This window comes from Myotis yumanensis, unplaced genomic scaffold (genome assembly GCF_028538775.1).
Source record: "Myotis yumanensis isolate MYYU_CA2020_CCGP unplaced genomic scaffold, mMyoYum1.0.hap1 SCAF_10, whole genome shotgun sequence".
NCBI classification, from domain to species: domain Eukaryota; kingdom Metazoa; phylum Chordata; class Mammalia; order Chiroptera; family Vespertilionidae; genus Myotis; species Myotis yumanensis.
In genome coordinates, this window is record NW_027223761.1 from 35,272,618 (window position 1) to 35,299,070 (window position 26,453).

At 41.4% G+C, this 26,453-nt stretch overlaps 1 protein-coding gene across 2 annotated transcripts in view; it reads right to left on the reverse strand.

Annotated features, from left to right (window-relative positions):
- USP47 (ubiquitin specific peptidase 47) overlaps nucleotides 1–26,453 on the reverse strand; it is a 101,637-nt gene that overhangs the window by 69,540 nt on the left and 5,644 nt on the right. Inside the window, exon 2 of one of the 2 annotated variants that reach the window (XM_070425287.1) lies at nucleotides 6,999–7,058. The exons of the other annotated variant lie outside the window; for it this stretch is intronic. Coding sequence (XP_070281388.1) covers nucleotides 6,999–7,058 — 60 coding nt within the window. The remainder of the gene's footprint in view (nucleotides 1–6,998; nucleotides 7,059–26,453) is intronic. 2 annotated transcript variants of the gene reach the window in all.

Sequence of the window (26,453 nt, forward strand, 5' to 3'; positions counted from 1 at the left end):
TTATATTATACATGCTGATTTAAAAAACATTTAAATGTAAAATGGCATTTTTTAGAATTAGAAAAATAAAGTAGCTTTCTTCTTAATTTCTTTGGAGTTCTAACCCTGATTGATCCTACTTAAGGAGGGGAGGAGGGGGAAGAAGTACTGCCATGGAGGAGGGGGAAGAAGTACTGCCATCTTGATGTGAATTAAGAGATAGCTAAAAAATTTTTGCCATTCTTTTTCGTTTTTTTCTTTCTCCTCTTCCCATGCATATGAGCTGGCCTTGTGACCAGCTAGGACCAACAGAATGTGACAGAAGTAATACTGTGCGGGACCTAAAGAAAGCAGCAGCTTCTGCTTTTGAACTTCTAGGAACATTTCCTCTTCTAAGCCAGTCACCACAAAAGAAATCCAGTTAGCCTGGAACCACCATGCTGTGAGGAAGCCCTAACAATCCACACATAGAGAAAGTGGCCAGTTAGTGAAGCACTGAGGTGTCTGATATGTGAAAAAAGCCTTCTTGTATATTCCATCCAAAGCCAGCCACCAGCCAAATGGAGCCAAGTAATTATCTCAACATGTAAAGTAAAGTAACTGACCAGCTGAGCCTTTGCTCAAATCCAATCTCATAGGATTGTGAGCAAATAAACTAGTTGTTTCAAGCACTAAATTTTGGGGTAAGCCATTCCATAGCAGTAGATAACAAAAACGCACCTATATATATTTAAGCACAGGCAAGCTCTAGTTGGGAAGGGTGGTGACGGTGATGTTATTAAGGGGGTTAAGGAGGACGGTGGCCATTTAAGCACTAAAGCCAATATTAAAATAAGATATCTGAGGACAGAACATAATTTATGAAAGGAAGCACAATTTTTGAGTCAAAAGAGTTCTATGATGAATAAGAGGAAACAGACAAGAGAAAAATAAGTGCCAAGTTTTAGAAAAATCTAAAGAATGCTCCATTAGGGAAAACCTCCTATCTAATAAAAGAGAAACAAGGTAATTAGCCCTACATCCGCTACCCTTCCTATTGGCTAATCAGGGCGATATGCAAATTAACTGCCAGCCAAGATGGCGGCCAACAGCCATGCACAGAAGCGAACAGGGAGGCTTGCTTGCTCCAGTGACTGCGGACTCCAACGTTCCCCGCCTGACTTGCCCGCCTCTCAGCTGCAACTCTAAGCAACTATGTTGCAAATATAGAAGCTAAACAAAACCCCAGAAACCTGCTTTAGTGAGCCGAGATTCAGCTAGCCGGACCGCAACATTGTATCAAATACAGAAGGTAAACAAAGGCCAGAAACCTGCTTTCAGCAGCCGAAGCCTCGGAGCTAAACTGGCCCAGAATAAAAAAAAAGAAAAAGAAAAAGAAAAAAGGAGCCGTTGGGAGCTTCAGTCACCCGCCAGCCTGAAAACGGCCCTCAGCCCCTCAGCCAGACTGGCCAGGCACCCCAGTGGGGACCCCCACCCTGATCCAGGACACCCTTCAGGGCAAACCAGCCAGCCCCCACCCGTGCACCAGGCCTCTATTCCATATAGTAAAAAGGTAATATGCCTCCCGGCACCGGGATCAGCGGAGCGTCGAGGCCTCCCGGAACCAAGATCAGCGTGACAGGGGGCAGCGCCCAAACCCCCTGATTGCCCTGCGGCTCTGTGTGTGACAGGGGGCGGGGCCACAACCTCCCTATCCGCCCTGCTCTGTTCGTGACAGGGGAAGGCGCCCCAACCCCCTGATCAGCCCTGCTCTGTGCCTGAGAGGGGGGAGCTCCCCACACCCTGATCGCCCTGTGGCTGTGTGTGACAGGGTGCAGAGCCCTAACCCCCTGATCGGCCCTGCTCTGTGTGTGACAGGGTGCAGTGCCCCACCCCCTGATTGGCCCTGCTCTGTGGGTGATAGAGGGCGGCGCCCCAAACCCACCTCCCCCACGGGCCCTGCTCTGTGTGTGACGGGGTAGAGCCATAACCTCCCCATTGGCCCTGCCCTGAGTGTGACAGTGGTGGCGCCCCAACCCCCTGATCGGCCCTCTGTGTGTGTGACAGGGTGCAGCGCCCCAACTCCCCCCCCAGGGCCCTGCTCTGTGTGACGGGGTAGAGCCATAACCTCCCCATCGGCCCTGCCCTGAGTGTGACAGTGGCGGCGCCCCAACCCCCTGATCCGCCCTGCTCTGTGTGTGACAGTGGGCGGTGCCCCAACTCTCCTATCGGCCCTACTCTGTGAGTGACAGCGGGGAGCTCCTCAACCCCCTGATGGGCCCCGCTCTGTGTGTGACAGGGTACGGAGCCCCAACCCCCCTGATCCGCCCTGCTCTGTGTGTGACAGGGGGCGGTGCCCCAACTTCCCTATCGGCCCTACTCTGTGAGTGACAGAGGGGAGCTCCTCAACCCCCTGATCGGCCCGGGTCTGTGCGTGACAGGGGGGAGCTCCTCAACCCCCTGATCGGCCCTGCTCTGTGTGTGACAGGGTATGGAGCCCCAACCCCCCTGATGGGCCCTGCTCTGTGCATGACAGGGGGCAACGCCCCAACCCCGATCGGACCTGCTCTGTGCGTGACAGGGGGTGGCGCCGCAACCTCCCTATCGACCCTGCCTTGAGTGTGATAGGGGGCGGTGCCCCAACCCCCCAATCGGCTGTACCCTGAGTGTGACTAGGGGTGGCATCACAACCTCCTGATCCGCCCTGCTCTGTGCATGACAGGGGGCAGCGCCCCAACTCCCCAATCGGCCCTGCTCTGAGCCCGACCAGGGGCTGCACCTAGGGATTGGGCCTGCCCTCTGCCACCCGGGTGCAGGCCTAAGCCAGCAGGTCATTATCTCCCGAGGGGTCCCAGACTGCGAGAGGGCACAGGATGGGCTGAGGGACCCCTTCTCCCCCCCGCCCCGAGTGCACAAATTTTTGTGCACCGGGCCTCTAGTCCTATCTAATAATAGAGAAACATGGTAATTAGCCGTACCTCCGCTACCCTTCCCATTGGCTAATCAGGGCGATATGCAAATTAACTGCCTACCAAGATGGTGGCCGGCAGCCAGGGAGCGTGAAGCGAACAGGAGGCTTGCCTGCTTCAGTGACGGAGAAAGCCAACGTTCCCCGCCTGCCTTGCCGGCCTCTGAGCTTGCAGTTTAAGAAACATTGTTACAAATATAGAAGCTAAACAAAACCCCAGAAACCTGTTTTCAGCTAGCCGGGCTTCAGCCAGCAGGACCGCAACATTGTTTCAATTATAGAACAAACGCAGATCCCTGCTTTCAGCCAGCCGGGATCTCAGAGCTGGAGTGAGCAGGACCGCAACAGTGTTACAATTATAGAACCGAAACAAACCAGATACCTGCTTTCAGCAGCGGAGGCCTCAGAGCTGGAGCCAAGCCTCAGATCTAAAGCTGGCCCAGAATAAAAAAAAAGAAAAGAAAAAAAGGAGAGGTTGGGAGCTTCAGTCACCCGCCAGCCTGAAAACGGCCCTCAGCCCCTCACCCAGACTGGCCAGGCACCCCAGTGGGGACCCCCACCCTGAACGGGGTGTGACCAGCTGCAAACAGCCATCATCCCCTCACCCAGACTGGCCAGGCACCCCAGTGAGGACCCCCACCCTGAACGGGGTGTGACCAGCTGCAAACAGCCATCATCCCCTCACCCAGACTGGCCAGGCACCCCAGTGGGGACCCCCACCCTGAACGGGGTGTGACCAGCTGCAAACAGCCATCATCCCCTCACCCAGACTGGCCAGGCACCCCAGTGGGGACCCCCACCCTGATCCAGGACACCCTTCAGGGCAAACCTGCCAGCCCCACCCGTGCACCAGGCCTCTATCCTATATAGTAAAAGGGTAATATGTCTCACAGCACCAGGATCAGCGGAGCAGCGAGGCCTCCCAGCACTGGGATCAGCGTGACAGGGGGCAGCGCCCAAACCCCCTGATCGCCCTGCGGCTCTGCGTGTGACAGGGGGCGGGGCCACAACCTCCCTATCCGCCCTGCTCTGTTCGTGACAGGGAAAGGTGCCCCAACCCCCTGATCAGCCCTGCTCTGTGCCTGATAGGGGGGAGCTCCCCAGCCTCCTGATCGCCCTGCGGCTCTGTGTGTGACAGGGTGTGGCGCCCCAACCCGCCCCCCCCATGGGCCCTGCTCTGTGTGTAACGGGGTAGAGCCATAACCTCCCCATCGGCCCTGCCCTGAGTGACAGTGGCGGCGCCCCAACCCCCTGATCCACCCTGCTCTGTGTGTGACAGGAGGTGGTGCCCCAACTCCCCTATCGGCCCTACTCTGTGCGTGACAGGGGGAGCTCCTCAACCCCCTGATCGACCTTGCTCTGTGCATGACAGGGGGTGGCGCCGCAACCTCCCTATCGACCCTGCCTTGAGTGTGACAGGGGGCGGTGCCCCAACCCCCCAATCGGCCCTACCCTGAGCGTGACTAGGGGTGGCATCGCAACCTCCCGATCCACCCTGCTCTGTGGATGACAAGGGGTGGCGCCCCAACTCCCCAATCGGCCCTGCTCTGAGCCCGACCAGGGGCTGCACCTAGGGATTGGGCCTGCCCTCTGCCACCCGGGAGCGGGCCTAAGCCAGCAGGTCATTATCTCCCGAGGGGTCCCAGACTGCGAGAGGGCACAGGCCGGGCTGAGGGACGCCCCTCCCCCCCAGTGCACAAATTTTTGTGCACCGGGCCTCTAGTCTATAACAATAAAAGCATAATATGCTAATTAGACCGGACGTCCTTTTGGACTACCTTCCAGACAAAGCTGGGGCTGCGAGGGAAGCCTGGGTCCCAGGTGCCAGAGGGAAGGAAGGCCTACTTTTGCACAAACTTCGTGCATCGGGCCTCTAGTTTAATTATATTTAGGTGAGCTTTTGAGGGGCACAAAGTTTTCTACACAGGAAATCTAGCCAAGTACAAAAAAAGGGATAAAACATAACAGTTATATTAACACTAAGAGAGTGTTCTGTCTCTATGCTCATTGCAGAAACAAAGCTAGACTTCCTAGAAAAGTCTGAAGAAAGAATCCCTGAAAAATATTGGGATTTTTTCATTGAAAACTTATTTTTCTTCCAAAGATAGGTTTACTGCTAGGAACATCTACAAGTGTTTGACACAGATAGTTCTAAAAAATCTCATAGACTGCTGAAGGCATGCTTGTTTGTGTCTTGAGTCATTTAGGCTCCTTGGCATTCTTAACAGTTTTAATTTCAAATCTGAATTCTCTGATGTTAACATCAAAATTTTTGTTTCACAAAAAAATACTTCCTAGGTGTTTATTTTGAAAAACACAAAACAAGGTGTATAATTCATGGTATATATTCAGAATGGCATTAGCATGTAGAAAACACTTTGCAGCAGTTCTCAACCTGTGGGTCGCGACCCCCTTGGGGTTGAACGACCCTTCCACAGAGGTCGCCTAAGACCATCCTGCATATCAGATATTTACAACTCATAACAGTAGGAAAATTACAGTTATGAAGTAGCAACGAAAATAATTTTATGGTTGGGGGTCACAACATGAGAAACTGTATTTAAAGGGCCAGAAGGTTGAGAACCACTGATTTAAGGGATGAAGGGATTGGGGAAAAAAGAGGAAGAACTCATGCCGAAACCGGTTTGGCTCAGTGGATGGAGCGTCGGCCTGCGGACTGGAGGGTCCCGGGTTCGATTCCGGTCGGGGGCATGTACCTGGGTTGCGGGCACATCCCCAGTAGGAGATGTGCAGGAGGCAGCTGGTCGATGTTTCTCTCTCATCGATGTTTCTAACTCTCTATCTCTCTCCCTTCCTCTCTGTAAAAAAAAAATCAATAAAATATATAAAAAAAAAAAAAAAAGAGGAAGAACTCATGGACATGAACAATGGTGTGGCGATTGGGAGGGGAGGGATGGGTGAAGGCAGAGGAGGATATAGGGGATATAAATAGTGATAGAAAAAATTAAAATAAATGTATCCACATATTAAATAAACAGCATTACTTAGTATCAAATAAAATTCTAAGTTATCAAGATTCAGATTTTTCTAACAGAAAAAAATTAAGAAGGAACCTCTTTACCTACAAATTTAATAATCTATTCTCTCTCAAAACTTTCTTCCTTTTAATGTTATTACAAATAATATAGCATTGTTGTTGCAAACTAAAAAATACACATATACTCAAGTCGATTTTATCTACTTCTTGACAAAGGAGCTGCTATGAGCTAAGAAATTAGGCCTTAACACAATACCCTTCTGGATATCCACAGATCACGTTTAATACATTGTAGTACATTAAAAAAAGAGAATTGATGGTGTGAACACTTCTGCTGATTGAAATTTATTCAATTCAGTGGGCTCACTCAGACTGTGCATTTTTACTTTAACAAGTGACAATTCCTGGGGTAGTAATGGGGATCCTAACATATATGGCAAAATAAACCACAAAACAAAATTATTTTAAGTTCCTCCCTCCACACCACTCCACTCCAACCATCTCAGCAAACTCTGATGTAATATGATGTGTTGCTAAGTGGTCTCTTGCCACAGGTCACTTGGAGAGGACAGAGGAAGAACACTAGGGGGGAAAAACTTAAAGCTAGAGACCTGAGAAAAATGTATTAAGTAAAGGTTAAAATGGGATGCTATAGCACAGGAAAGTTTAGGTTTGAAGTGTATAATGGGCTTCCAGAAAGTTAACAGTTTACATAATTCTTCAAATAAGATTTCTGGATTTTGACTCAGTAAATTATTAAATAATTTAATTCCAGAAGCATTAATATTTCAGAAAATAAATATGCCTGTACTAAAAGAGACAATATACCCAAAAGTCAAAACAAAGGGATCTTGTGGTTTTTATATCAGTTTCCCCCCTCATTCACTTGTTAGAAAAGAAGGGACAGACACACATTCATTTAAGGTGACTTTCTTATTATTAAAATTGGGTAGAAGTAAAATAGTTAAAACAAGCATAAAACTCAACACATGCCTTGTTATTAAATAAAAATACTAACATGCTGTTACATGCTCTGCTGATTATCACACTAAAGCAATTACATCAGCAGTCTACCTGTAAAAATTTCTTCTTCATTTCATCAAAGATATTTTGTCTGCATCTCCAAAACACATCCTATGATATACAGAGAACAAATGAATCACAAATTATTTCTTTAAAATACAGAGGTAAGACAGTGAAATGAGAACAATTAACCTAAAGACATTTTTTTGCAAACAAAATACATATTAAAAATATCACATCATCTAGAATTTTATTCAGAAATTATATTTGTAATTTTTACCTTAGGCCTCAATTAATTTTTAAAAAAATATACTTTTATTCATTTCAGAGAGGAATGGAGAGGGAAAGAGAGAAATATCAATGATGTGAGAGAATCATTGATTGGCTGCCTCCTGCACAACCCCTACTGGGGATCGAGCCCAGAACCCAGGCATGTGCCCTGAACCAGAATCAAACCCAGGCCCTTCAATCCACAGGCCGACACTCTATCCACTGAGCCAAACCAGCTAGGGCTCAATTACTCTTATAAGGTTACTGAAAATCTGTGCTATCACTGTAAAGGATAACATGGAAAACAACCACATTTCAACAAAGAGCAGTAGCTTAAAAATTGTGAATAAATAAAATGTTCTGTCACATAATATTTTCCCCAGTTTTATTGAGATACTAGTGGCCCAGTGAATGAAATTCGTGTACAGGGGGGTTCCCTCAGCCCACCCTTTGAGGGATGTCCGATTGTCAGTTTAGGCCCATAAGGATTGGGCCTAAACTGGCAATCGGACATCCCTCTCGCAATCTGGGACCACTGGCTCCTAACCGCTCACCTGCCTGCCTGTCTGATCACCCCTAACTGCCCTCCCCTGCTGGCCTGATCGCCCCTAACTGCCTCTACCTGCCTGATCACCCCTAACTGCCCTCCCCTGATGGCCTGATCTCACCCCCAGCTGCCCTCCCTGCCGGCCTGGTTGCCCCCAACTGCGCTCCCCTGCCGGCCTGATCTCACCCCCAACTGCCCTCCCCTGCTGGCCTGATTGCCCCTAAACCCCTGCCAGCCTGATCTCACCCCCAACTGCCCTCCCCTGCCAGCCTGATCACCCCTGCCTTTGCCTCAGCCCCCACCACCATGGCTTTGTCTGGAAGAAAGTAGGACGTCTGGAAGATGGCCGGTCAACCCGGTCTAATTAGCATATTACCCTTTTATTAGTATAGATAGGTTATATAGGATAGGATTGCTTAAATGGGGTGGGGAGAAGCCTTTTTCAGCAGGAGGAGATGCTCGTGGCAGACAAAAATACATAATCCCTATATCTGGACTGATAGCCAGCCATATGCACTATACTGCCAAAGAGGTCATTTAAAAATTGAAACGCTTTCTTACACCTTACACCAAACAGCTGCTGCCCTTAAAACCCCTCCTCAGCCCCCACCTTAGGTTCTGCCTTTGCAGTTCACCCAGATTAGGTTCTGATTTGTCGGTTTCTATGCCAGTCAGCGTCAAAAGCTCCACCTCCTAAGCAGCCATTGACTCCTTGTAGTTCACCCAGATTAGGTTCTGATTGGTCAGTTTCTATGCCAGTCAGCGTCAAAAGCTCCACCTCCTAGGCCAGTGATGGCGAACCTATGACACGCGTGTCAGAGGTGACACACGAACTCATTTTTTTGGTTGATTTTTCTTTGTTAAATGGCATTTAAATATATAAAATAAATATCAAATATATAAGTCTTTGTTTTACTATGGTTGTAAATACTAAAAAATTTCTATATGTGACACGGCACCAGAGTTAAGTTAGGGTTTTTCAAAATGCTGACACGCCGAGCTCAAAAGGTTCGCCATCACTGTCCTAGGCAGCCATTGGCTCCTCGCAGTTCACCCAGACTTGTTTCTGATTGGTCGGTTTCTATGCCAGTCAGCATCTCTGCACCTATCTCTGGTGAGGCCCGGAGAGAAAGAGAGGCGAGGCCCGGAGAGAAAGAGAGAGGCAAGGGCTGATCCACAGCTGCCATGGAGGCTGTGGATCAGACCCTGCTTCTCTCTCCAGGCCTCTCTCCAGGCCTGATCCACAGAACTGACTTCCAGTATTCAGTCATCCATTTGGTCCTTTTGGATGTTATAGACCCTGGCTCTTTATATATATAGATAATTGACATACAACATTGTATTATTATTATCACAATAATTTTAGTTAATATCCATCATCTCATCTCACATAGTGATGAGAACCTGGCCACTATGCTGTATGGGAGCCAGGTAGCCACATGGAAAGGTCATGTGTAGATGTTCCAGCCACAGCCCAAATGAGATCACAGCTGGCAAATAGCATCAGCCACCATTTATGTGCGTGAGAAAACGTTTAGATCAAGCATGTCAAACTCAAAGGCTAACATGGGCCAAATAAACAAGGTTTAAGTTTATGTGGGCTGCAAAAAAACAAAAGCTTCAATGTTCATAGAAATGTAGCTTTATTTAGATAGAGATATGCTGAATACAAAGGCTGAAATAAATGAGTAATTGTTAACATAAAAGAATAGAACAATTTAATAAAAATTAACATTTTTTCTTGAACATTAACTGAATAACTGCACGAAATAATAAGCGTAATGCAAATAAACCTATCTTTCTTGTTCTCCAAAATATTTCCTGTTGCGCACACCAAACAAGTCAGTACACGACTAATGATCTGGCAATCAGCTGCTAAAATATTTGGTGCTAGTATTAGTGGAGAGAAATGGTGCACCTGCGCAGAAGGCGCGGAAAGGAAATGAATGCAACACGATTATAGTAATCAGTCATTAGTGAAAGTCGTAGTTTATTAATAATTATGTATAAAGGATATTGTAAAAAAATAAGTTACAAATTTTTATTAAAACGTTTCTTACATACCATAATATTGGCTGGGCTGCAAAAATATTCGTTGTGGCCCTAACCGGTTTGGCTCAGTGGATAGAGCATCGGCCTGCGGACTCATTGGTCCCAGGTTCGATTCTGGTCAAGGGCATGTGCCTTGGCTGCGGGCATATCCCCAGTAGGGGGCGTGCAGGAGGCAGCTGATCGATGTTTCTCGCTCATTGATGTTTCTAACTCTCTATCCCTCTCCCTTCCTCTCTGTAAAAAAATCAATAAAATATATTTTAAAATAAATAAATAAACTGCTCTTTTAAAAAAAACATTCGTTGTGGGCCACATGTGGACCACGGGCCGTGAGTTTGACATGCTTGATTTAGATGATTCCAGCCCCAGCCCTTCAGCTGCCCCAGCTGACACCTAGCAGAGCAGAAACAAGCTCCCCTAGTCCCGCTTTGCTTAAATTAACATCTGTGAACAAAATTCACTAAGTTCGGGGGCAAACTGTTATATAACACAAGATAATCAGAATAATAGTCAATTTCTCAATCTAGTCTTCTCACCATCCTATATAAAATTACAATCCTCTTGGTGCATTGGTTGGGTGACTCAGTTAGAGCGCCGTCCCCCACTCCAAAAAGGTTGCAGGATGGATTCCTGATCAGGGCACAAACTTAGATTGCGGGTTCAATCCCTATTAAGGACATGTACAAGGGCCAACTGATCGAGGTTTCTCTCTCACATCAATGTTTCTCTTTCTCTCTCTCTTACCCCTCACCCTTTCTCGCTAAAATCAATAAACATCCTAGGGTGAGGATAAAACAACAACAATCCTCTTGGTAATCTTCATTTCCCTCCCTTGCTTCAGGTTTCTACACAGTACTTATAACGACCTGAAATACTTGTTTGCATTTTACTTATTTATTGTCTATCTCCAAAAAAACTTGCATCGTGAACCAAGATGAAGTATCAGACTACTAGACTTACCCTCCCCACCTTAAACAACTAAAAATCTAGATAAAATATATAAAGAAATAGTTTTCAAATATTCAACAACAGCCAACACAAGACAGTGATCCCTGTGAAAAGCACCTTCCAGGCTGCAGTGCTGGGAGGGAGAAGCCAGGTAGAGTCCAATGCAGCAAACTCCCTGAGTTGAAGAGATGAGGTGGGGAGTTCAAGGAGGCCAATTCAGCTAGAATTTATAGGGCAGAATACTAGAGAGAAGAAAGCTGCACGAACAGCAAACTTCAGAGATCTTTTCTGAATATTCAGCTGAGTACTCAACAGCATATGCATGTAAAGAAACTATATGAGGCAGGGGAAGAACCACAGGAAAGAATCCCTGGAACTCACTTCAGTTTCCACCAGCCAGAGTGGGGAGGTTTGGGGGGCAAAGAATCTCATTAATACACAGGGCATCAGAAACCTTACAACACAAAATTAGTAGCCTTTAAAAAAGTCTGTATAGGGCCCTGGCTGGTGTGGCTCAATGGTAAAGCATTGGCCCGAGCACTGAAGGGTCATGAGTTTAATCAAGGGCATGGTCAAGGGCAGGTATCTGGGTTGTAGATTTGGCTCCAGTCAGGGCACCTGAGTGCTCTTGAGGGAGACAACCAATTGATGCTTTCCTCTCTCTGGCCCCTTCCCTCCCTTCCATTCTCTTTAAAAGAAAAATCAATGGAAAAATATCCTCAGATTGGGAGGAGGGGGGGCAGGGAATCTATTGGGAAAGAGAAGGACACATGTACAGAATAAAAGAATTGCATCAAAATGTTTACAGTATTGTCTTTCAAGGATAGAATTAGAAGTAATTTTTTTCCCTCTTTATGTTTTTCTGGGACTTCCAAATGTTTGGCACTGCACATGTATTTGTTTTTACAATTTAAATGTAAATCACAAAAAAGAAACTTGTAAATTTAGTTAACATATATAAAGTAAAAAATTTTAAGTGTTAGTCCACTCTTACCCTATCAAGAGAAACAAAACAACTAAGTGCACAGTAAGAAAATGAAAGTAATTTGATCTGGGGAAAGTTCAAGAACTACACTCTTAGTGTGTACAGCACGCAGAATGATGTGTCTACAGAAAACAATAGAAACTAGTATAATCAAGATCAGGTAACATTAGCAGATATATAGATTTTAGGCAATTTGAGGTTACTACATAAAAATATAATTAAAGAAACAAAGAATACCTAAAATAAGGAAGGCAATAAACTTCAACTTCTAGGATTCCTTTGCTTCAGGTAATATAAACTTGGAAAAATACAGGGAACAAGGAAGGGTAAAAGCCTCTTAAAAGGAAATTAAAAAGAAAAGAGCACTAATTTAGGTAGTGGTTAAAAAAGAATTACTGTCACTTATAGGCTGAGAGCCAGACACAATATTCTACTCTTTAAAATATCTAATATTTCATTTTCTGGAAGAGGGGGTAGATGTACTTCTCCCTATTCCTCCTGCTAAATACAACTATGAAATGTGAAGAGAAAGCAGACTGGCTAGAGCCCCAAGGAATGAAGGACATGATGGTTAATTCCCTTTTTTATTTTTTGCCTAATACATTCTGGTCAGAGGGCACACACTAAAAAAGCCCCAAGAAAAGAGTTCCCTTCCCTAGCTAAAGTATCAGGAAAGGGTAGCCTTATAAAACAGAAGACTTTTAGACACTAACCACCATATACTACAGCCAAACATCACAGAAAAAAAAACCAAAAAACTGTTGCCCTGCCAACACTTTCATCATCAAAGTCTGAGAGAGAAGTCTTAGATTTCCAACGTCAGCTGGTTGTAACAAGGCACTCCCTTTCCCCTGACCAGAGTGGTATCAAAGAAGACCTAATGGGCAGCAAGGACTTTCATTACAGCCCAGTGGTAAGGAAGCTTCCTCACTTCTCCATCACTGGAGGTCACATGGGGATAACAAAGTGCCTCACCCACTCCCAATCCAGCAGGTGTCCACAGAAGCTTAAAGGGAACATGAACTTCAATGCTACCCAGCAATAAAAAGGCACCCCCTCTCATCCCAGATTGTAAATAAAGGTGGAATGAGGAACTGGACTCCCACTCCAACTTCCAAGTAACAAAGGAGTACCACCTCTTACCCGTTGACATGGTATCAGAGGAGGTCTCTTAAAAAAAGATTTAAATAAGATCCAGAGTCAGCACACATTTAGCCCAGCTAGAGTGGCTCAGTGGTTGAGGGTCGACCTATGAATCAGGAGGTCACAGTTCGATTCCTAGTCAGGGCACATGCCCAAGTTGTGGGCTCGATACCCAGTGAGGAGTGTGCAGGAGGCAGCTGATTAATTATTCTATCTTACCATTGATGTTTCTATCTCTCCCTCCCCCTTTCTCTCTAAAATGAATAAAAATATATTTTTTAAAAAGATCCAGAGTCTTATCATAATACCCAAAAAGTACAGAATATAATACAAAATCATGTGTCAGACCAAGAACCAAGAAAATCTCAACTTGGAGAAGAAAAGATAACCAACAGATGCCAACACAGAGATGATGTAAATGTTGAAACTATCTGATAAGGAGTTTAAAATGGCCATCATAAAAACATTCAACAAGCAACTATGAACACACATGAAATAATTTTTAAAAAGTCTCAGCAAAAAGTATCAGCTAAAATACAAAAACTAAAACTCACTAGTGGGCTCAACAGCAGAATGAAGATGACAGGGAAAAGAACCAGTGACCCTGAAGATAAGAACAATAGAAATCTTTATCTGAACAATAAAGGAAAAAAAAACAAGTTTAAAAGAACCCATCTCAAGCACCTATAAAAGTATAAAAAAAAATTCTCAAGCACCTGTAAGACTATAAAAAAGGGATCTAACACTTGTGTAATCCAAGTCCTAGAAGAAAAGGTGAAAGGGGGTGGGCCTGAAAGACCACTCAAAGAAATAAGTGACTTTATAATGTTGACATATTTGTGGCATTAAAATTGTAAACAATGTTTTCCTCTCATTTCTATCTTAACACTCTTCCCACTTTTGTCTTATTCTTTTTAATAGTAGTAGTTTTACTACTGGTAAAGGGTAACCCACTAATAATGTACTGTAGGTGTCTAAACTTAGAAACTAAACAAACTGCTCTCAGGAAGAGAAATAATATGCTCTTTACTATTCCCGTTATGTTTATATTTCATTACAGTTAAGTTTTCTTCTGATTTGTTTAAAGGTCTTGAATGTTCTTCATTATTACTAAATCAAAGAAGCTGTAACCATGCTCTTTATTTAGAAGCATGGATAATAATTTAAATATAAGAATATCACTTTCTTATAATACTCTAAACATGAAATTATACAACTAAAAATGTTAAGGTTATTTAAAACTATTTAAAGACTTTATTTCCTATTGGAGTAAGCTACAGTATAAAGAGCAATATACTGCAGAGGCAAAAGATCTAGACTAAGAACTCTCAGGTTAAGGTGGCTGGCTACTTTTTTTTTGCTGTGTAATCCTATGCAAGTCACTTATCTGTGACTCTCAGGCATCACAAAGAGATTTTTTGAAGAACAAAAGAGTAACTTGAAATGCTCCATAAAGTATAATATAATACCATATAAAAGGTATTATTATATAATTATCAGTTACTATCCTTATAACAGATTTAAGAAATCTACAATCCTCAACTATGTTTATACATACATATTATATTTATATATACTTTATATTATTTAAAATTTCAAAAGATAATCGTTTTTGGATAATATAAATTTCATCAGATGAAAAATCTGCACATACCTAATTTGTTTTCTGATTGCACTTGCCATGGCCTTCTCACAAGTTTAAAAACCTACTACCAAAAATGTAGAGAAAAAACTACTACTAAAAAGTTTATGTAGATTTATAATTTAGGGACACACCTCATACTTTATCACCATGGTCTAGCTCCCTTATTACACAGATGAAAGAAATAAAAAAAGAAAGGCCCAGAAAGACTGAGCAACCATGGGTGGGCAAACTTTTTGACTCCAGGGCCATAATGGGTTCTTAAACTGGACCGGAGGGCCGGAACAAAAGCATGGATGGAGTGTTTGTGTGAACTAATATAAATTCAAAGTAAACATCATTACATAAAAGGGTACGGTCTTTTTTTTTTTAGTTTTATTCATTTCAAACGGCCGGATCCGTAGTTTGCCCACAGCTGACTAGGGCAAAGTCAAACTAATGCATTTTCTGATTCCCAAACCATTGTCCTTTCAACCAAACCAGTTAATATGTAAACCTCTCTCTCAAAGAGCCTACCAAAATTATCGCCACATTACCTTTTAAATAATTACCAGTTTTCCCTATGGAAATCATAAACTCCTTGAGAATAGGCACTTTTCTCTCCTATCTTTTCCTAGCAAAACTTCAACCATGTAATACTTTCATAAGGTATGTTTTTTAATCAGGCTTAATAAAAAAACCTTAAGCACACAAAAAGATGCTCTATATCATTAGGCTTTAGAGAAGTGCAAATTAAAACCACAAAGAGATATCATTACATCCTAATTAGATCATTAAAAGTTAAACTAAACTGAAAAAACACACACCTTACATTGCCAAGTACCAACAATGTACAGTAACAACAATGCTCATAAACTAATGACTGGAGTGCAAAATGGTACAGCTACCTCAGAAAAGAGTTCGGCAGTTTCTTACAAAGTTAAACATTCATTTACCATATGAAGACATGGCCACCCAAAAAACTATACACAAATATCTGTAGCAGCTTTATTCAGAATCACCAAAAATTGTAAACAACCCAAATGTCTATCAGCTGGTGAACGGATAAACAAATTGTGGCATTCAGCAATAAAAAGACGGATGATATATGCAATAACATAGATGACTCTGTTTTATGCCAGTTGAAAGAAGTCAGACTCAAAATGCTACATACTATATGAATTCCAGTTATATAATATTCTGGAAAAGGCAAAATATGAGGGCAGAAAACACATCAGTGGTTGCAAGGGCTGGATGTAAAGGAATGAGTTGACTACAAGGGTCATGAGAAAACTTTTTTAAAGTGATGGAGATATTCTGTATCTTGATTGTGGCTATGGTTATACAATGATTAAGTTTGTTTGTTTTTCTAATCCTCCCCCAAGAATGTTTCTGATTTTGAGAAGGAGAGAGAGAGAGAGAGAGAGAGAGAGAGAAACATCAATGAGATCAATGAGAGAGAGAAACATTGATCAGTTGCCTCCCCTACTTGGGGACTGAACCCACAACTAAGTCATGCCATGACCAGGAATTGAACTCACAACCTTCTGGACCATGGTATGATGCTCCAATCAATTGAGCCACTTGGCCAGGGCTACAATGTATAAATTTGTCAAAATTCATAAAACTGTTCTCCTTAAAAGGGCAAATTTTACTGTCTATAAATTATACCTTAGTAAAGTTGACTCACCCAAGGATTTTAGAGAGATGAAGGGGGAGAGATCAAGGAGGGAGAAAGAATGAGAGGGAAAGAGGGGGAGAGAGAGAAACATGATCAGTTGCTGTAATTTTGGTAGGCTCTTTGAGAGAAACATTGATCATTTGCCTCATGTACTCACCCCAACCAAGATCAAACCTGCAACTTTTTGGTGTACAGGATGATGCTCCAGCCACCTTCTTCTTCATTCTAGCTTTCACTACCTGAGACCTTAAGTTAAAATACTTTTATAGTCTACTAGAGGCCCAGCGCACGAAATTCGTGTGCGGGTACAGTCCCTAGGCTTGGCCTGCGATCAGGGCCATCTTCCCCAGCTGCCTGCAGCTGGCCCCGCCCCCTGTCGCCACCCACCCCCGGTTCCCCTTTTGCCATTGGGTGATCAGTGCCTGATGGCCGGGGGGGGAAAGGACCAAGAGGCCAGCTGTTCCTGCCCGCTCGCTGGCCCTGCCCCCGCCACAGGTCATCCTGTGTGTATGGGGCGACCGGCGGGGCAGGGGCCTTGGCCTGGCACCACCTGCATCCCCCACCACCCACCCCCGGGTCCCCATTTGCCATCAGGCAATCAGAGCCTGCCGGCCAGGGAAAGGAACTGAGAGGTGGTCAATGCACCTCATAGTGACTGGTCCAGCAATCATTCTGCCATTAGGGCCAATTTGCATATTACCCTTTTATTATATAGGATGATTGCCTCACTTAAAAATAAGGGGACTATAATACCTTACTACTACCTTTCCAGTGTTAAATCATATTGCTGAATTGTAGATACATTTTTTGGATCATGTCTATTTTTCTTAGAATTCTTAAAATTATATTTATATTATGTGTATGGTAAATATTTCAAGACACATGAATTTAAAAATGTCAAAATTAAAGCAATTACTATTGCTTTAATGTCTTTTAATAAGAAATTTCATTGTTAGGTATTTATTTATTTATTTTTTTTACCAATTCCCTTTCAATACCTCAAAGTACTATAAAGAAAATAATATTTTATACAATTTGGTGCAAACCTAAAATTAAAGGAAATCAAATTAAAATACCTAACCACATAAAAGGGTAGACATTTAATATCTATAAAATGAAAGAAATGTATATAAATTTGTAGTTTATTTATATTTACTAAAGCAATACATATCTTTCATGAGTCATACAAAAATTCCACTTTCTAATCCAGCCTGGAACTAGTTGAAATCAAGAGCTCCTCTTAGTTAAATATTAAAGTCAATTTTACTTGGAGCATTGGGAATATCCTTGGGAAGATTTCATTAATCCCTAATTAAAAACATTCCTTGTGGTGTTTTCAGATGCTGCCTCTGCTGCAGCCACCACCAGAGTCATCCTTTTATAGCACCGGTGCCACCTCTAGCCTACTGAGCTTCTGTCAAAAAGAAGAGGGGGTAAAAAGGGAGGTCTCTCTATTATGGCTCCTCCAAGATGAATGCCTGCAAAAAGATCAGCAGAAAATCACTCAGAAAGCAACCAGCTTTAAAAGTCACTCTGAAAAGGTGAAGGAACCACATGGTGACAAGCTTAAAACTATGGCTGTCAATAAAAATCCTAAGTACACTGAATTTCTCGCTTGCAAAAGCTTCCCTTCTAGCATCAAGTGTGAGAAATTGCTTGGGACTTTCAAACAGATCTGCACTCCCAGAGTGCAGCTACTGGCACTAAAGAAGGCAAATAAGGCCTATTTAGTTGGACTCTGACCTATATGTTATCCATATCAAATATGTAACAATTATGCCAAATGATATCCTGCCAGCACAACTCACATGTGGAGAATGAGATTAAGGTGAATTATGATGGAAAATTTTATTCTTAAAAAACAAAAAGTACCTAATTATATGACTGCAAATAAAAAAGAAAAATAGGTGAGAGAATAAAGTATTAGCAAATACCCACTTCTCCCATTTTCATTTGTGTGTAAATTTTTAATATTAATTTAGGACATAAAACATTCATGTAAGTAAAATGTTTCAATGAACAAATTTCAGCAATTAAACTTTATAACAATTATAAACAAATTGTTAACTTGTTTAAGGGGAGGAAAAAAACATTTCCTTGCCCCCTAATGTTTACATAATAAAAATCTGAACTCCTTATAGGTATACAAATCCTTCAGAGTTTTGAGACACAATATGCCAGAACTATCTTCTCACTCAATCCCAGCACCCTAAGCATCTGCACTAAACTTTCGCTACTTCTTAAAATGCATTACAAATTTTGTTTTAAATGTTATTCCTTCTAACTAAAACCTCTGACCTTTTTTTTATCCTCACCCAAAGATATGTTTATTAATATGAGAACGAGAGCGAGAGCGAGAGAGAGAGAGAGAGAGAGAGAGAGAGAGAAACACTGAAAACATCCACTGGTTTCCTCCCATAAGTGCCCCGTCCGTGGATCGAACCCGCAACCCAGGTATGTGCCCTGACAGGGAATGGACACTCCAACCAAATGAACCATCTGGCCAGGACTGACCTCCTTTTTTACATGGCAATCAAGTCATCTTTGGGACCTAGTTAAATGTTACTTTCTCACGGAATCCCCTAAATTAAGCCAACTGTTTAGGATTTGTGCTATGCACATAACGATGTTTAACTGAAAGGTCATAATTGGAACTGTAACTTCAACTAGCATATTTAATAACTAAAAAATTATTATCAGGAAGTTGAGATATTATCTACCCCACTGAGTGTTAGGGGTGGAGTCCTTACAATATTTTTAAGAAAAAGAATTTTCTGAGACTTGCACATGAGGATGAAAGATTTTTATTTGCCTGGAATTGTATGTCTGTGTTTCTGAAGTGTCCTGGAAGAAGGGCAGCTGGGGATTCAGTAAAGCTAAAAGCAAAGCCAGTGTCCAGAGTTTCCGTTCCATGTTGCAGCCGGGTCCAGTTCAGCATCAGGCTAGTTGTAGTCCATTAGTCCATGGTATGTGTGGATCCACATGGCTGGGTCTATGAGAGAGCCCTGCAAGCCAGGAGTCAAGCACAACATGCCAAGAGCCAAGAGAGCATACTTCTTTGTTCAGGGAATTAAGTATCCCAAATCTCCCTGTGCTTGCAGTAGCCATGTCCAATCTGGCTAATGACCTCTGTTCTTAGGTGTGAATGATAGCAAGCAATTTCCCTATGTCACCCCATCTTTACTGGCCATGTGTCTATTCTCCCTCCTGTCCAGTCCCTTCCCCTAGCAGTCTGCGGGGGAATGGACCGGTGGCTCCCTAGGGAGTGTGAAGCTGCAGCTTCCTGACAAAGCTACCCAAATGACATCCTATAATATTTGGCCTTCCCTTTGCTCCTTTCCTGTTATTCATAACTAGGTTAATTACAAATGTCTCATTATGACTTCATTTTCATTTAATCAATAAATATTTATTGGATAACAATGTAGAGCACATTGTGCTGTTCTCTAGGGAGAATATACTGGTAGAATAAAGGTGTGAGACAAGAAGAAATTTTCCTTAGGTTCTTTCGGTTGGTCTAATAATCAAATAGACATGAAACAGATTAGCAAGAGAAAAAGAGCCAAATTTAATACATACGTATATATGGGAACCCCACGTACATGAGAGACTCAGAGACCACATGAATAACAGGTTCAAAGACAGAAAGGGAAAATGGGTATATATCACATTCTGATCTAGGAATGAGGTAAAGCATCTTGAGACTTCAGAAGGTAGTTGAAGGGAGAGCACATGTTCAGTAATTAGTAGTTTGCCCTATCCTACAGATAGGTCATAAGAGGTTATTTCTGATAATCCCTTATTATGGGCAAGGGCCCTAATTCAAGTTCTTATAGGTAGTTAAGGGAGGGACAGAAATTTCTTTTGAGCCTGCAGCTAAAGTTGCCATTAGCTCAAAACAATTCTCATCCCACAGAGGCACATCTTGGGTGACTCATTCTGAAGCCCCACAAAGGTAATAACAGTAATGAAGGTAGTCACAGTAATGAGGAGCTAACATGTATGGAGTGCTTATTATGTGGAAGACACTTTACATGTATTAACTCATTTAATTTTCCCAACCACCCTAGGAGGTAGTTACTAGTATCTCATTTAACTAAGGTCCTGAGAAGTAACTTGCCCAAGGTCACAAAACTGGTATTTGAACCCAGGTACTCTGGCTGTCCTGATTTTGAATAGCTTCTTATCTAATAAAGGCATTCACATAAGTAACAAGTAACTTATAATAAAGGGGCATAATTTTTTAAATGCCAAAAAGTACAGTGGTATATTTCAAGGCTAGGAAAATATGATCAGGTTGAAAGAGGAGCATCAGGAAAGGTTTCTTGTAAAAGTAAGAGAACTTTTAAGAGTATGGTTTTTTAAAAATCATCAATATTCAATACATTTATTTTAGTCATTTTCATAAAAACAGTACTCTCTCAAAAATGGGTTGTAGCAACAGTTTTATGTAAATGAAAATATTCATATCCATGGTTACTTTAAATATGCCTGGTTCGGTTTAGCTCCATTAAACAAAAGAATAGGGCAATTATTATTGCTCCCACACCTACAATCAAAGTAAATGGAAGATGCAGTAGAGCAGAGAGCAGATAGCTGTTTACTCACACTACACTAATGAAAATAAGTTCAAAAATATATGTGCTCTTTAAGAATCTTGATGTAAAAGATCACATCATTTTGCAATCATTTGCCATCACTGCCAAACACAATCATTTTGCCACAATGCAGAATATTTGTACAAAACTAATTAAGCCAGCAATACCTGGGCAAAACACTTTAAAATGTGTGTAATAAATCTCACAGAAGAACATGCCTCTGGATTTCATGACACCTAAACATGATGCCTGAACTGAAGAAGGTCCTTAATACCAATGAATTAGTTTTATTATTTTTTTAATATATTTTATTGATTTTTTACAGAGAGGAAGAGAAAGAGATAGGAAGTTAGAAACATCGATGAGCTGCCTCCTGCACACCCCCTACTGGGGATGTGCCCGAAACCAAGGTACATGCCCTTGACCGGAATTGAACCTGGGACCCTTCAGTCCACAGGCCGACGCTCTATCCACTGAGCCAAACTGGTCAGGGCCCAATGAATCAATTTTAAAAGTAGTTATCTTCTAGAACCTTAATTTACAATAGGTATTTAAATCTATATTTAATGCTATGTTTTCACAACCCCCTATTTTTGATATAGTCTTTCCTTTCCAATTTGGGCTACGATAGTACACTAGTATTCTAGAAATGTACTAACCCTCTCCCCTTCATTTTGGCAAAAAAATTACAGTACCTGGGCACTAAGATACAAAAAATTCATGTGACTAATCCAAAAAGTGGAAAATAAAAAAGAGGCAAGAATCCTAAGAATGTACTTACGTACTTAAGTAGTAGTTTTCATGTAAAATCAAAGTTTACCTGTTTAAAAATTGGATAATAAAAACAAATTCCTATTATTCACACAGGGCAAGGGAGCAGCAGTGACAAATGAAGGCATATAGCACATCTGGAAACAGTAACTAATGTAGTCAAATGTATCTAAAACAAAATTAGCTTGGGGCAGGACATCAAAACATTAAGTTAGGAATTTCTGGTTAAAGAGGATAGATTGAATATAAGCATTTAGCTCTGAAACTTCTCCAAATATCTCTGAAATAAGAGTAAAGAAATTCTTTAAAATATCATAAACCAGAAACAATTTTAGAAGCTGGAAAGCAGAACAGGTGATAATGACTGTTATACGCGAGAAAGCTGAATCCTACATTACTAGCCTAGAGGAAAACCAAAGACACCTGGTTTTATCACTTTACATTTATACCAAAATACCACTAAATTCCTTGGAAATGTGGTAGGTTCCAGGGTTGAGGCAGGGAAAATAAAAGATGGGCTGAAGCATCATTTGGTAACACTTGTAAGGAGTGCTCAAAAAGAAAGAATGACCACAGATGCCAATCAGAAAGAGCTCCCCTTGGTCAAGATTGAAACAGTTTGAGAAAATAATAATAACAACAGTATTGTGTTACAATCCAAAGAATAAAATAAATACCTGTTAAGTCTATACTGATATAAATAATCAACGGGGGAGAAAGGACAACTCTTCCTCACAGAATTCCAATTAATTATTGTAGAAATAATGAGGGAAATAAAAATCGCTACTAGAATACAACAGTAATAAGGATGCTAAAATTAATGGGCATAAATTTAAGCAGAAACAGGATATCTGCATGGTCTCAAAGTATTTAGTAAAGAGGAAAATAGTAACTTTACAATGGAGAAATCTAGCAGACACTACCTTAATTAACCAAGTGATCAAGGTTAACATCCCCAGTAGTCCATATCAGCATCATATCTCCCCACCATCTCCGAATGGTGTACGGAGAAGGACACGTCTATGATATCCCTCTTTAATTCATAACCTCAATCTAATCACGAATACAAACTAGACAAATACAAATTGAGGGTCATTCTACAAAATAACTGACCAGTATTGTTCAAAAGTGTCAAGGTCATGAAAAGGAAAAAAAAACTAAGAAATGGTCACAGATAAAGGGAAACTAACCTGATTTGATGTGGGATCCTGAATTTGGATCTTGGAACAACAACAAATTAGTGGAAGAACTAATAAAATCTGAATAAATTTTGTAGTAGAGTTAATAGTATTATAGTAAGGTTAATCTCTTACTTTTTATAAGATGTTATAACAGAAGAACCAGCTTGGTGAAGGGTATATGGGAATGCTGTATTCTTCTTGCCACTCTTCCATAAAAAAATTAAAAAGAAAAAAATAACCTAAACGGCTCAAGAATGGCAGTTTCAGATATGCTGGGATAAGGGTGGAGTTCAAACTAGAACAGACTGCAGTCTGCTTAAAATAACCCCAGATCCTCTCTTCTACTCTTGGACCCTCCCTGGCAAAAGACTGAGCAATCTCTGGAGAGCATAAAAGAGGGTATCTCTGGACTAGAGGACACCAGGTTCAACTGAATTTGAGGAGGGCTATACTGAACACTGAGGAAATTAAATAAAAGTGTACTTGCATACTTTATGATGAAACCCACATACCCTTTTCCTACTCAGATCCCAAGCTTTTTCCCTTTGGGCAAAAGATCAAACACCTTTTCTGTGAAATCAATCCAGCACAAGAGAAAAGATATGTCATTGGGAGTCTGCAAGGAAATTATCCAGACATATCAACCTACAGGGGAAACCATAATCACCTACTGGCATAACTTCCATTCAGCTTTTTTTTTTTTCCAATTAAATTTTTGGGGGTGACATCCTATATAATAAAAGCCTAATATACAAATTGTCGCTTCCACCGGGAGTTCGACTAGGAGTTCAACTAGGGGGCAAGGCCAGCCAGCCAACCGCCTGCAGCCGCTCCCCGCGCTGGTCCCGCCCCTGGTTGGCCCCCCCAATCCTGATTGGGGGCAGGGCTGGCCAGCAACCTCCTGCATCTCCTCCCTCAGCCGGCCCGGCCCGATTAGCCCCAATCGGGGCAGGCTGGCCAGACCTCACCCATGCACAAATTCATGCCCTGGGCCTCTAGTTGGTTAATAAGATTATGTAGGTTTCAAGTGTACAAGTCTATGGTATACCACCTGTATATTACATTGCGTACCCAATACCCAAAGTCAAATCTTCTTCCTTCACCATATATTTGACCCCCTTTACCTATATTAGGCCCCCCCCTTTACTCTGGCAACCACCATACTGTTGTCTGTGTCCATTCAGCTTTTTAAGGTACTCTCTTAAATAAATGTTGACTTCCAAGGATCACCAAACATCCAAGGAAAGCCCCCAACAGGAAGACAAAACTCAAAGCAATCAAACAGAAGGAAATTTGGAGAAAAGAGAGACTATGCAGAAAAGAAAACTACCAATAATTTCCTCAGAAAGAGAAGACATTGCACCATAAAACAAAAATAGGATATAATTTAAAACTATTTCCAGAAAAAAAATAGTGCTTGAAAATTAAACTTGATAGCAGAAATAAAACATTAGTAGAACTGCAAGATAAAGTTGAGAACAATTTCCCAGAAGACAGGGAGGAAAAAGAGAAAGAAATGGAAAATAGATGAAAACAGTCAAAATTAGAGGAACCACTCTGTAGGCCTAACACCTAAACAATAGAGATTCAAGAGAGAGCACAGAAAACAAAGGGGAAAAAAATTATTTAAGGAAATTTCTCGGAACTGATGACATACATTCAAGATTGGATAATATTACCCTGAACCCAGCAGGAATGGATTAAAAACAGACCTATTCCAAGGCACATACTACAGAAATTTCATAACTCTAAGTAAAAAGATTATCCAAGCTTCCAGAAAAAAAAAAAGTTTAGTGAAAAAGAATTTTTAGACATCTGATATCCCAACTGCAACACTGAGAGAGAGAGAAAAAAAAAAGACAATGAATCAATGTTTTCAAATTTCTGAGAGAAAATTATTTCTGATGGAGAATTCTCTGCCCAGCCAAACACTTTATAAAGCAAGGGGATAGAAACAACATTTTCAGACATGTGAAGTCTTGAAAAAATTATATCCCATCCAGAAAGTTATTGAAAGTGGTCCTTCAAAAAATGAGAAGGTAAGCAAAGAAAGATGAAGACATCAGATATAGAACCAGCAGCTCCAAAACAAGAGAGACCTGAGAAGATAAGATGACAGTAGAGGCAACAGCAGGAATTCAAGGAAATTCAAACAAAAAACTGGTAGGTCTGGACGTAGTACAGAATTTTATACACTTGAGAAGAGAGTTAGGATTAAACGAGGATTTCTCAACCATAACACTAATGACATTTTGGGGCACATAATTCTTAGTTGTGGGGGGCTGTCCTGTGCCGTGTAGAATGATATTTGGCAGCATGGCTGGCTTCTGCTCACTACATATCAGTAGCACACTCTGCCCTCCCTCCACCTACCTAACATTGCCAAGTGTCCTCTATGTTGCCTCCAGTTGAGAATCACTTGGCTAAATTAATATATATCTAAAAAACTAAACAAAAGCAAATTTATAAAAATATTAACTCAGGGAAAACAATCACAGTAAACTACATGGCTCAACTATGAGTAGTTGAAAGTCTCATTGATATAAACTGTGAGTACTGATGTATCCAAACAATTTGAATATGACAATATTGAGAGGGTTGAGAAGTGTGTCTTTGTGTGGGTGAAGATAGTGGTAAACCATTTCTTCCTCTGTGGGAAGTCAGTAAATAGTCCCTTAAAATGAAAAATCAAGAAAGAAAACTATTAGCATGCTATTTTAAGATATGGAGCTAAATATCAAAAGCATGAGTTGAAAGTAGTTGCTTCTGGAGAGCCTGAAATAGAGTGGAAAAAGAATGTGCAGAGAGTTATAGTTTTTGTTTAGTCCTATAGATCCTTTCAACTTTTAAATGTGTGCATGTGTAACTTTGATAAAAATTAAATTAAAGAAATCAATCAAGACTAGAATATAGACTTTCCAACTGGTTAAGGCCACATGAACTTAAAATTAAACAACTATACAACTTTAAGCAAGTTACTTAACCTCTCTAAGCCTTACTGTCTTTATCCACAAATAGTGAAAAGTAGCTATTTCAAAAGGCTGTTACAGAAATTTAATGAGATACTATATGTAAACTGTTTAGTATAGTGTCTGGCACATGGTAGTGTGTATAAATAGCACCCATTGTTCAATTTCCAATGGAGGGTACTAAATATAAACTTTAAAACAGGTAAATCTTAATGTCATCTGTTTTAGAAAATAATTATGGCAGTTGTGAGAAGGATGGGTAGGAAAGAGAAGAGCTTGGAAGCAGAGAGACCATTACAAGAGCTACATTTGAGTGAGAAAAGAGATAGACTCAGAGCCATGGATCGAAAGGTAAGGGTACAAGAGATATTTTCCAAGTGATGAACCACCTATAGTATATATGTGAAAAAGGAAAAAGGAGGAGTCAAAACAATGCTCCTAATGTAAGCAAATAAATAGATGATGATGACACTAAATGAATAAGAGAATACAAAGAAAGAATTATGTTGGAGGACGATGTGAGTACAGGGAGAAAAGATAGATGAGATTAATATTACCCACACTAAGCAATACATTTCTATATAAATAATTCTATATAAATAACTAAGTCAAAAACTACAATCAGATCATCTAAATTTCCTCTTTTTAGTAATGTACATGGCTCACTATTGAAATATATAAATACTAGAGGCCCAATGCATGAAATTCGTGCAAGAGTAGACCTTCCTTCCCCCAGCTGC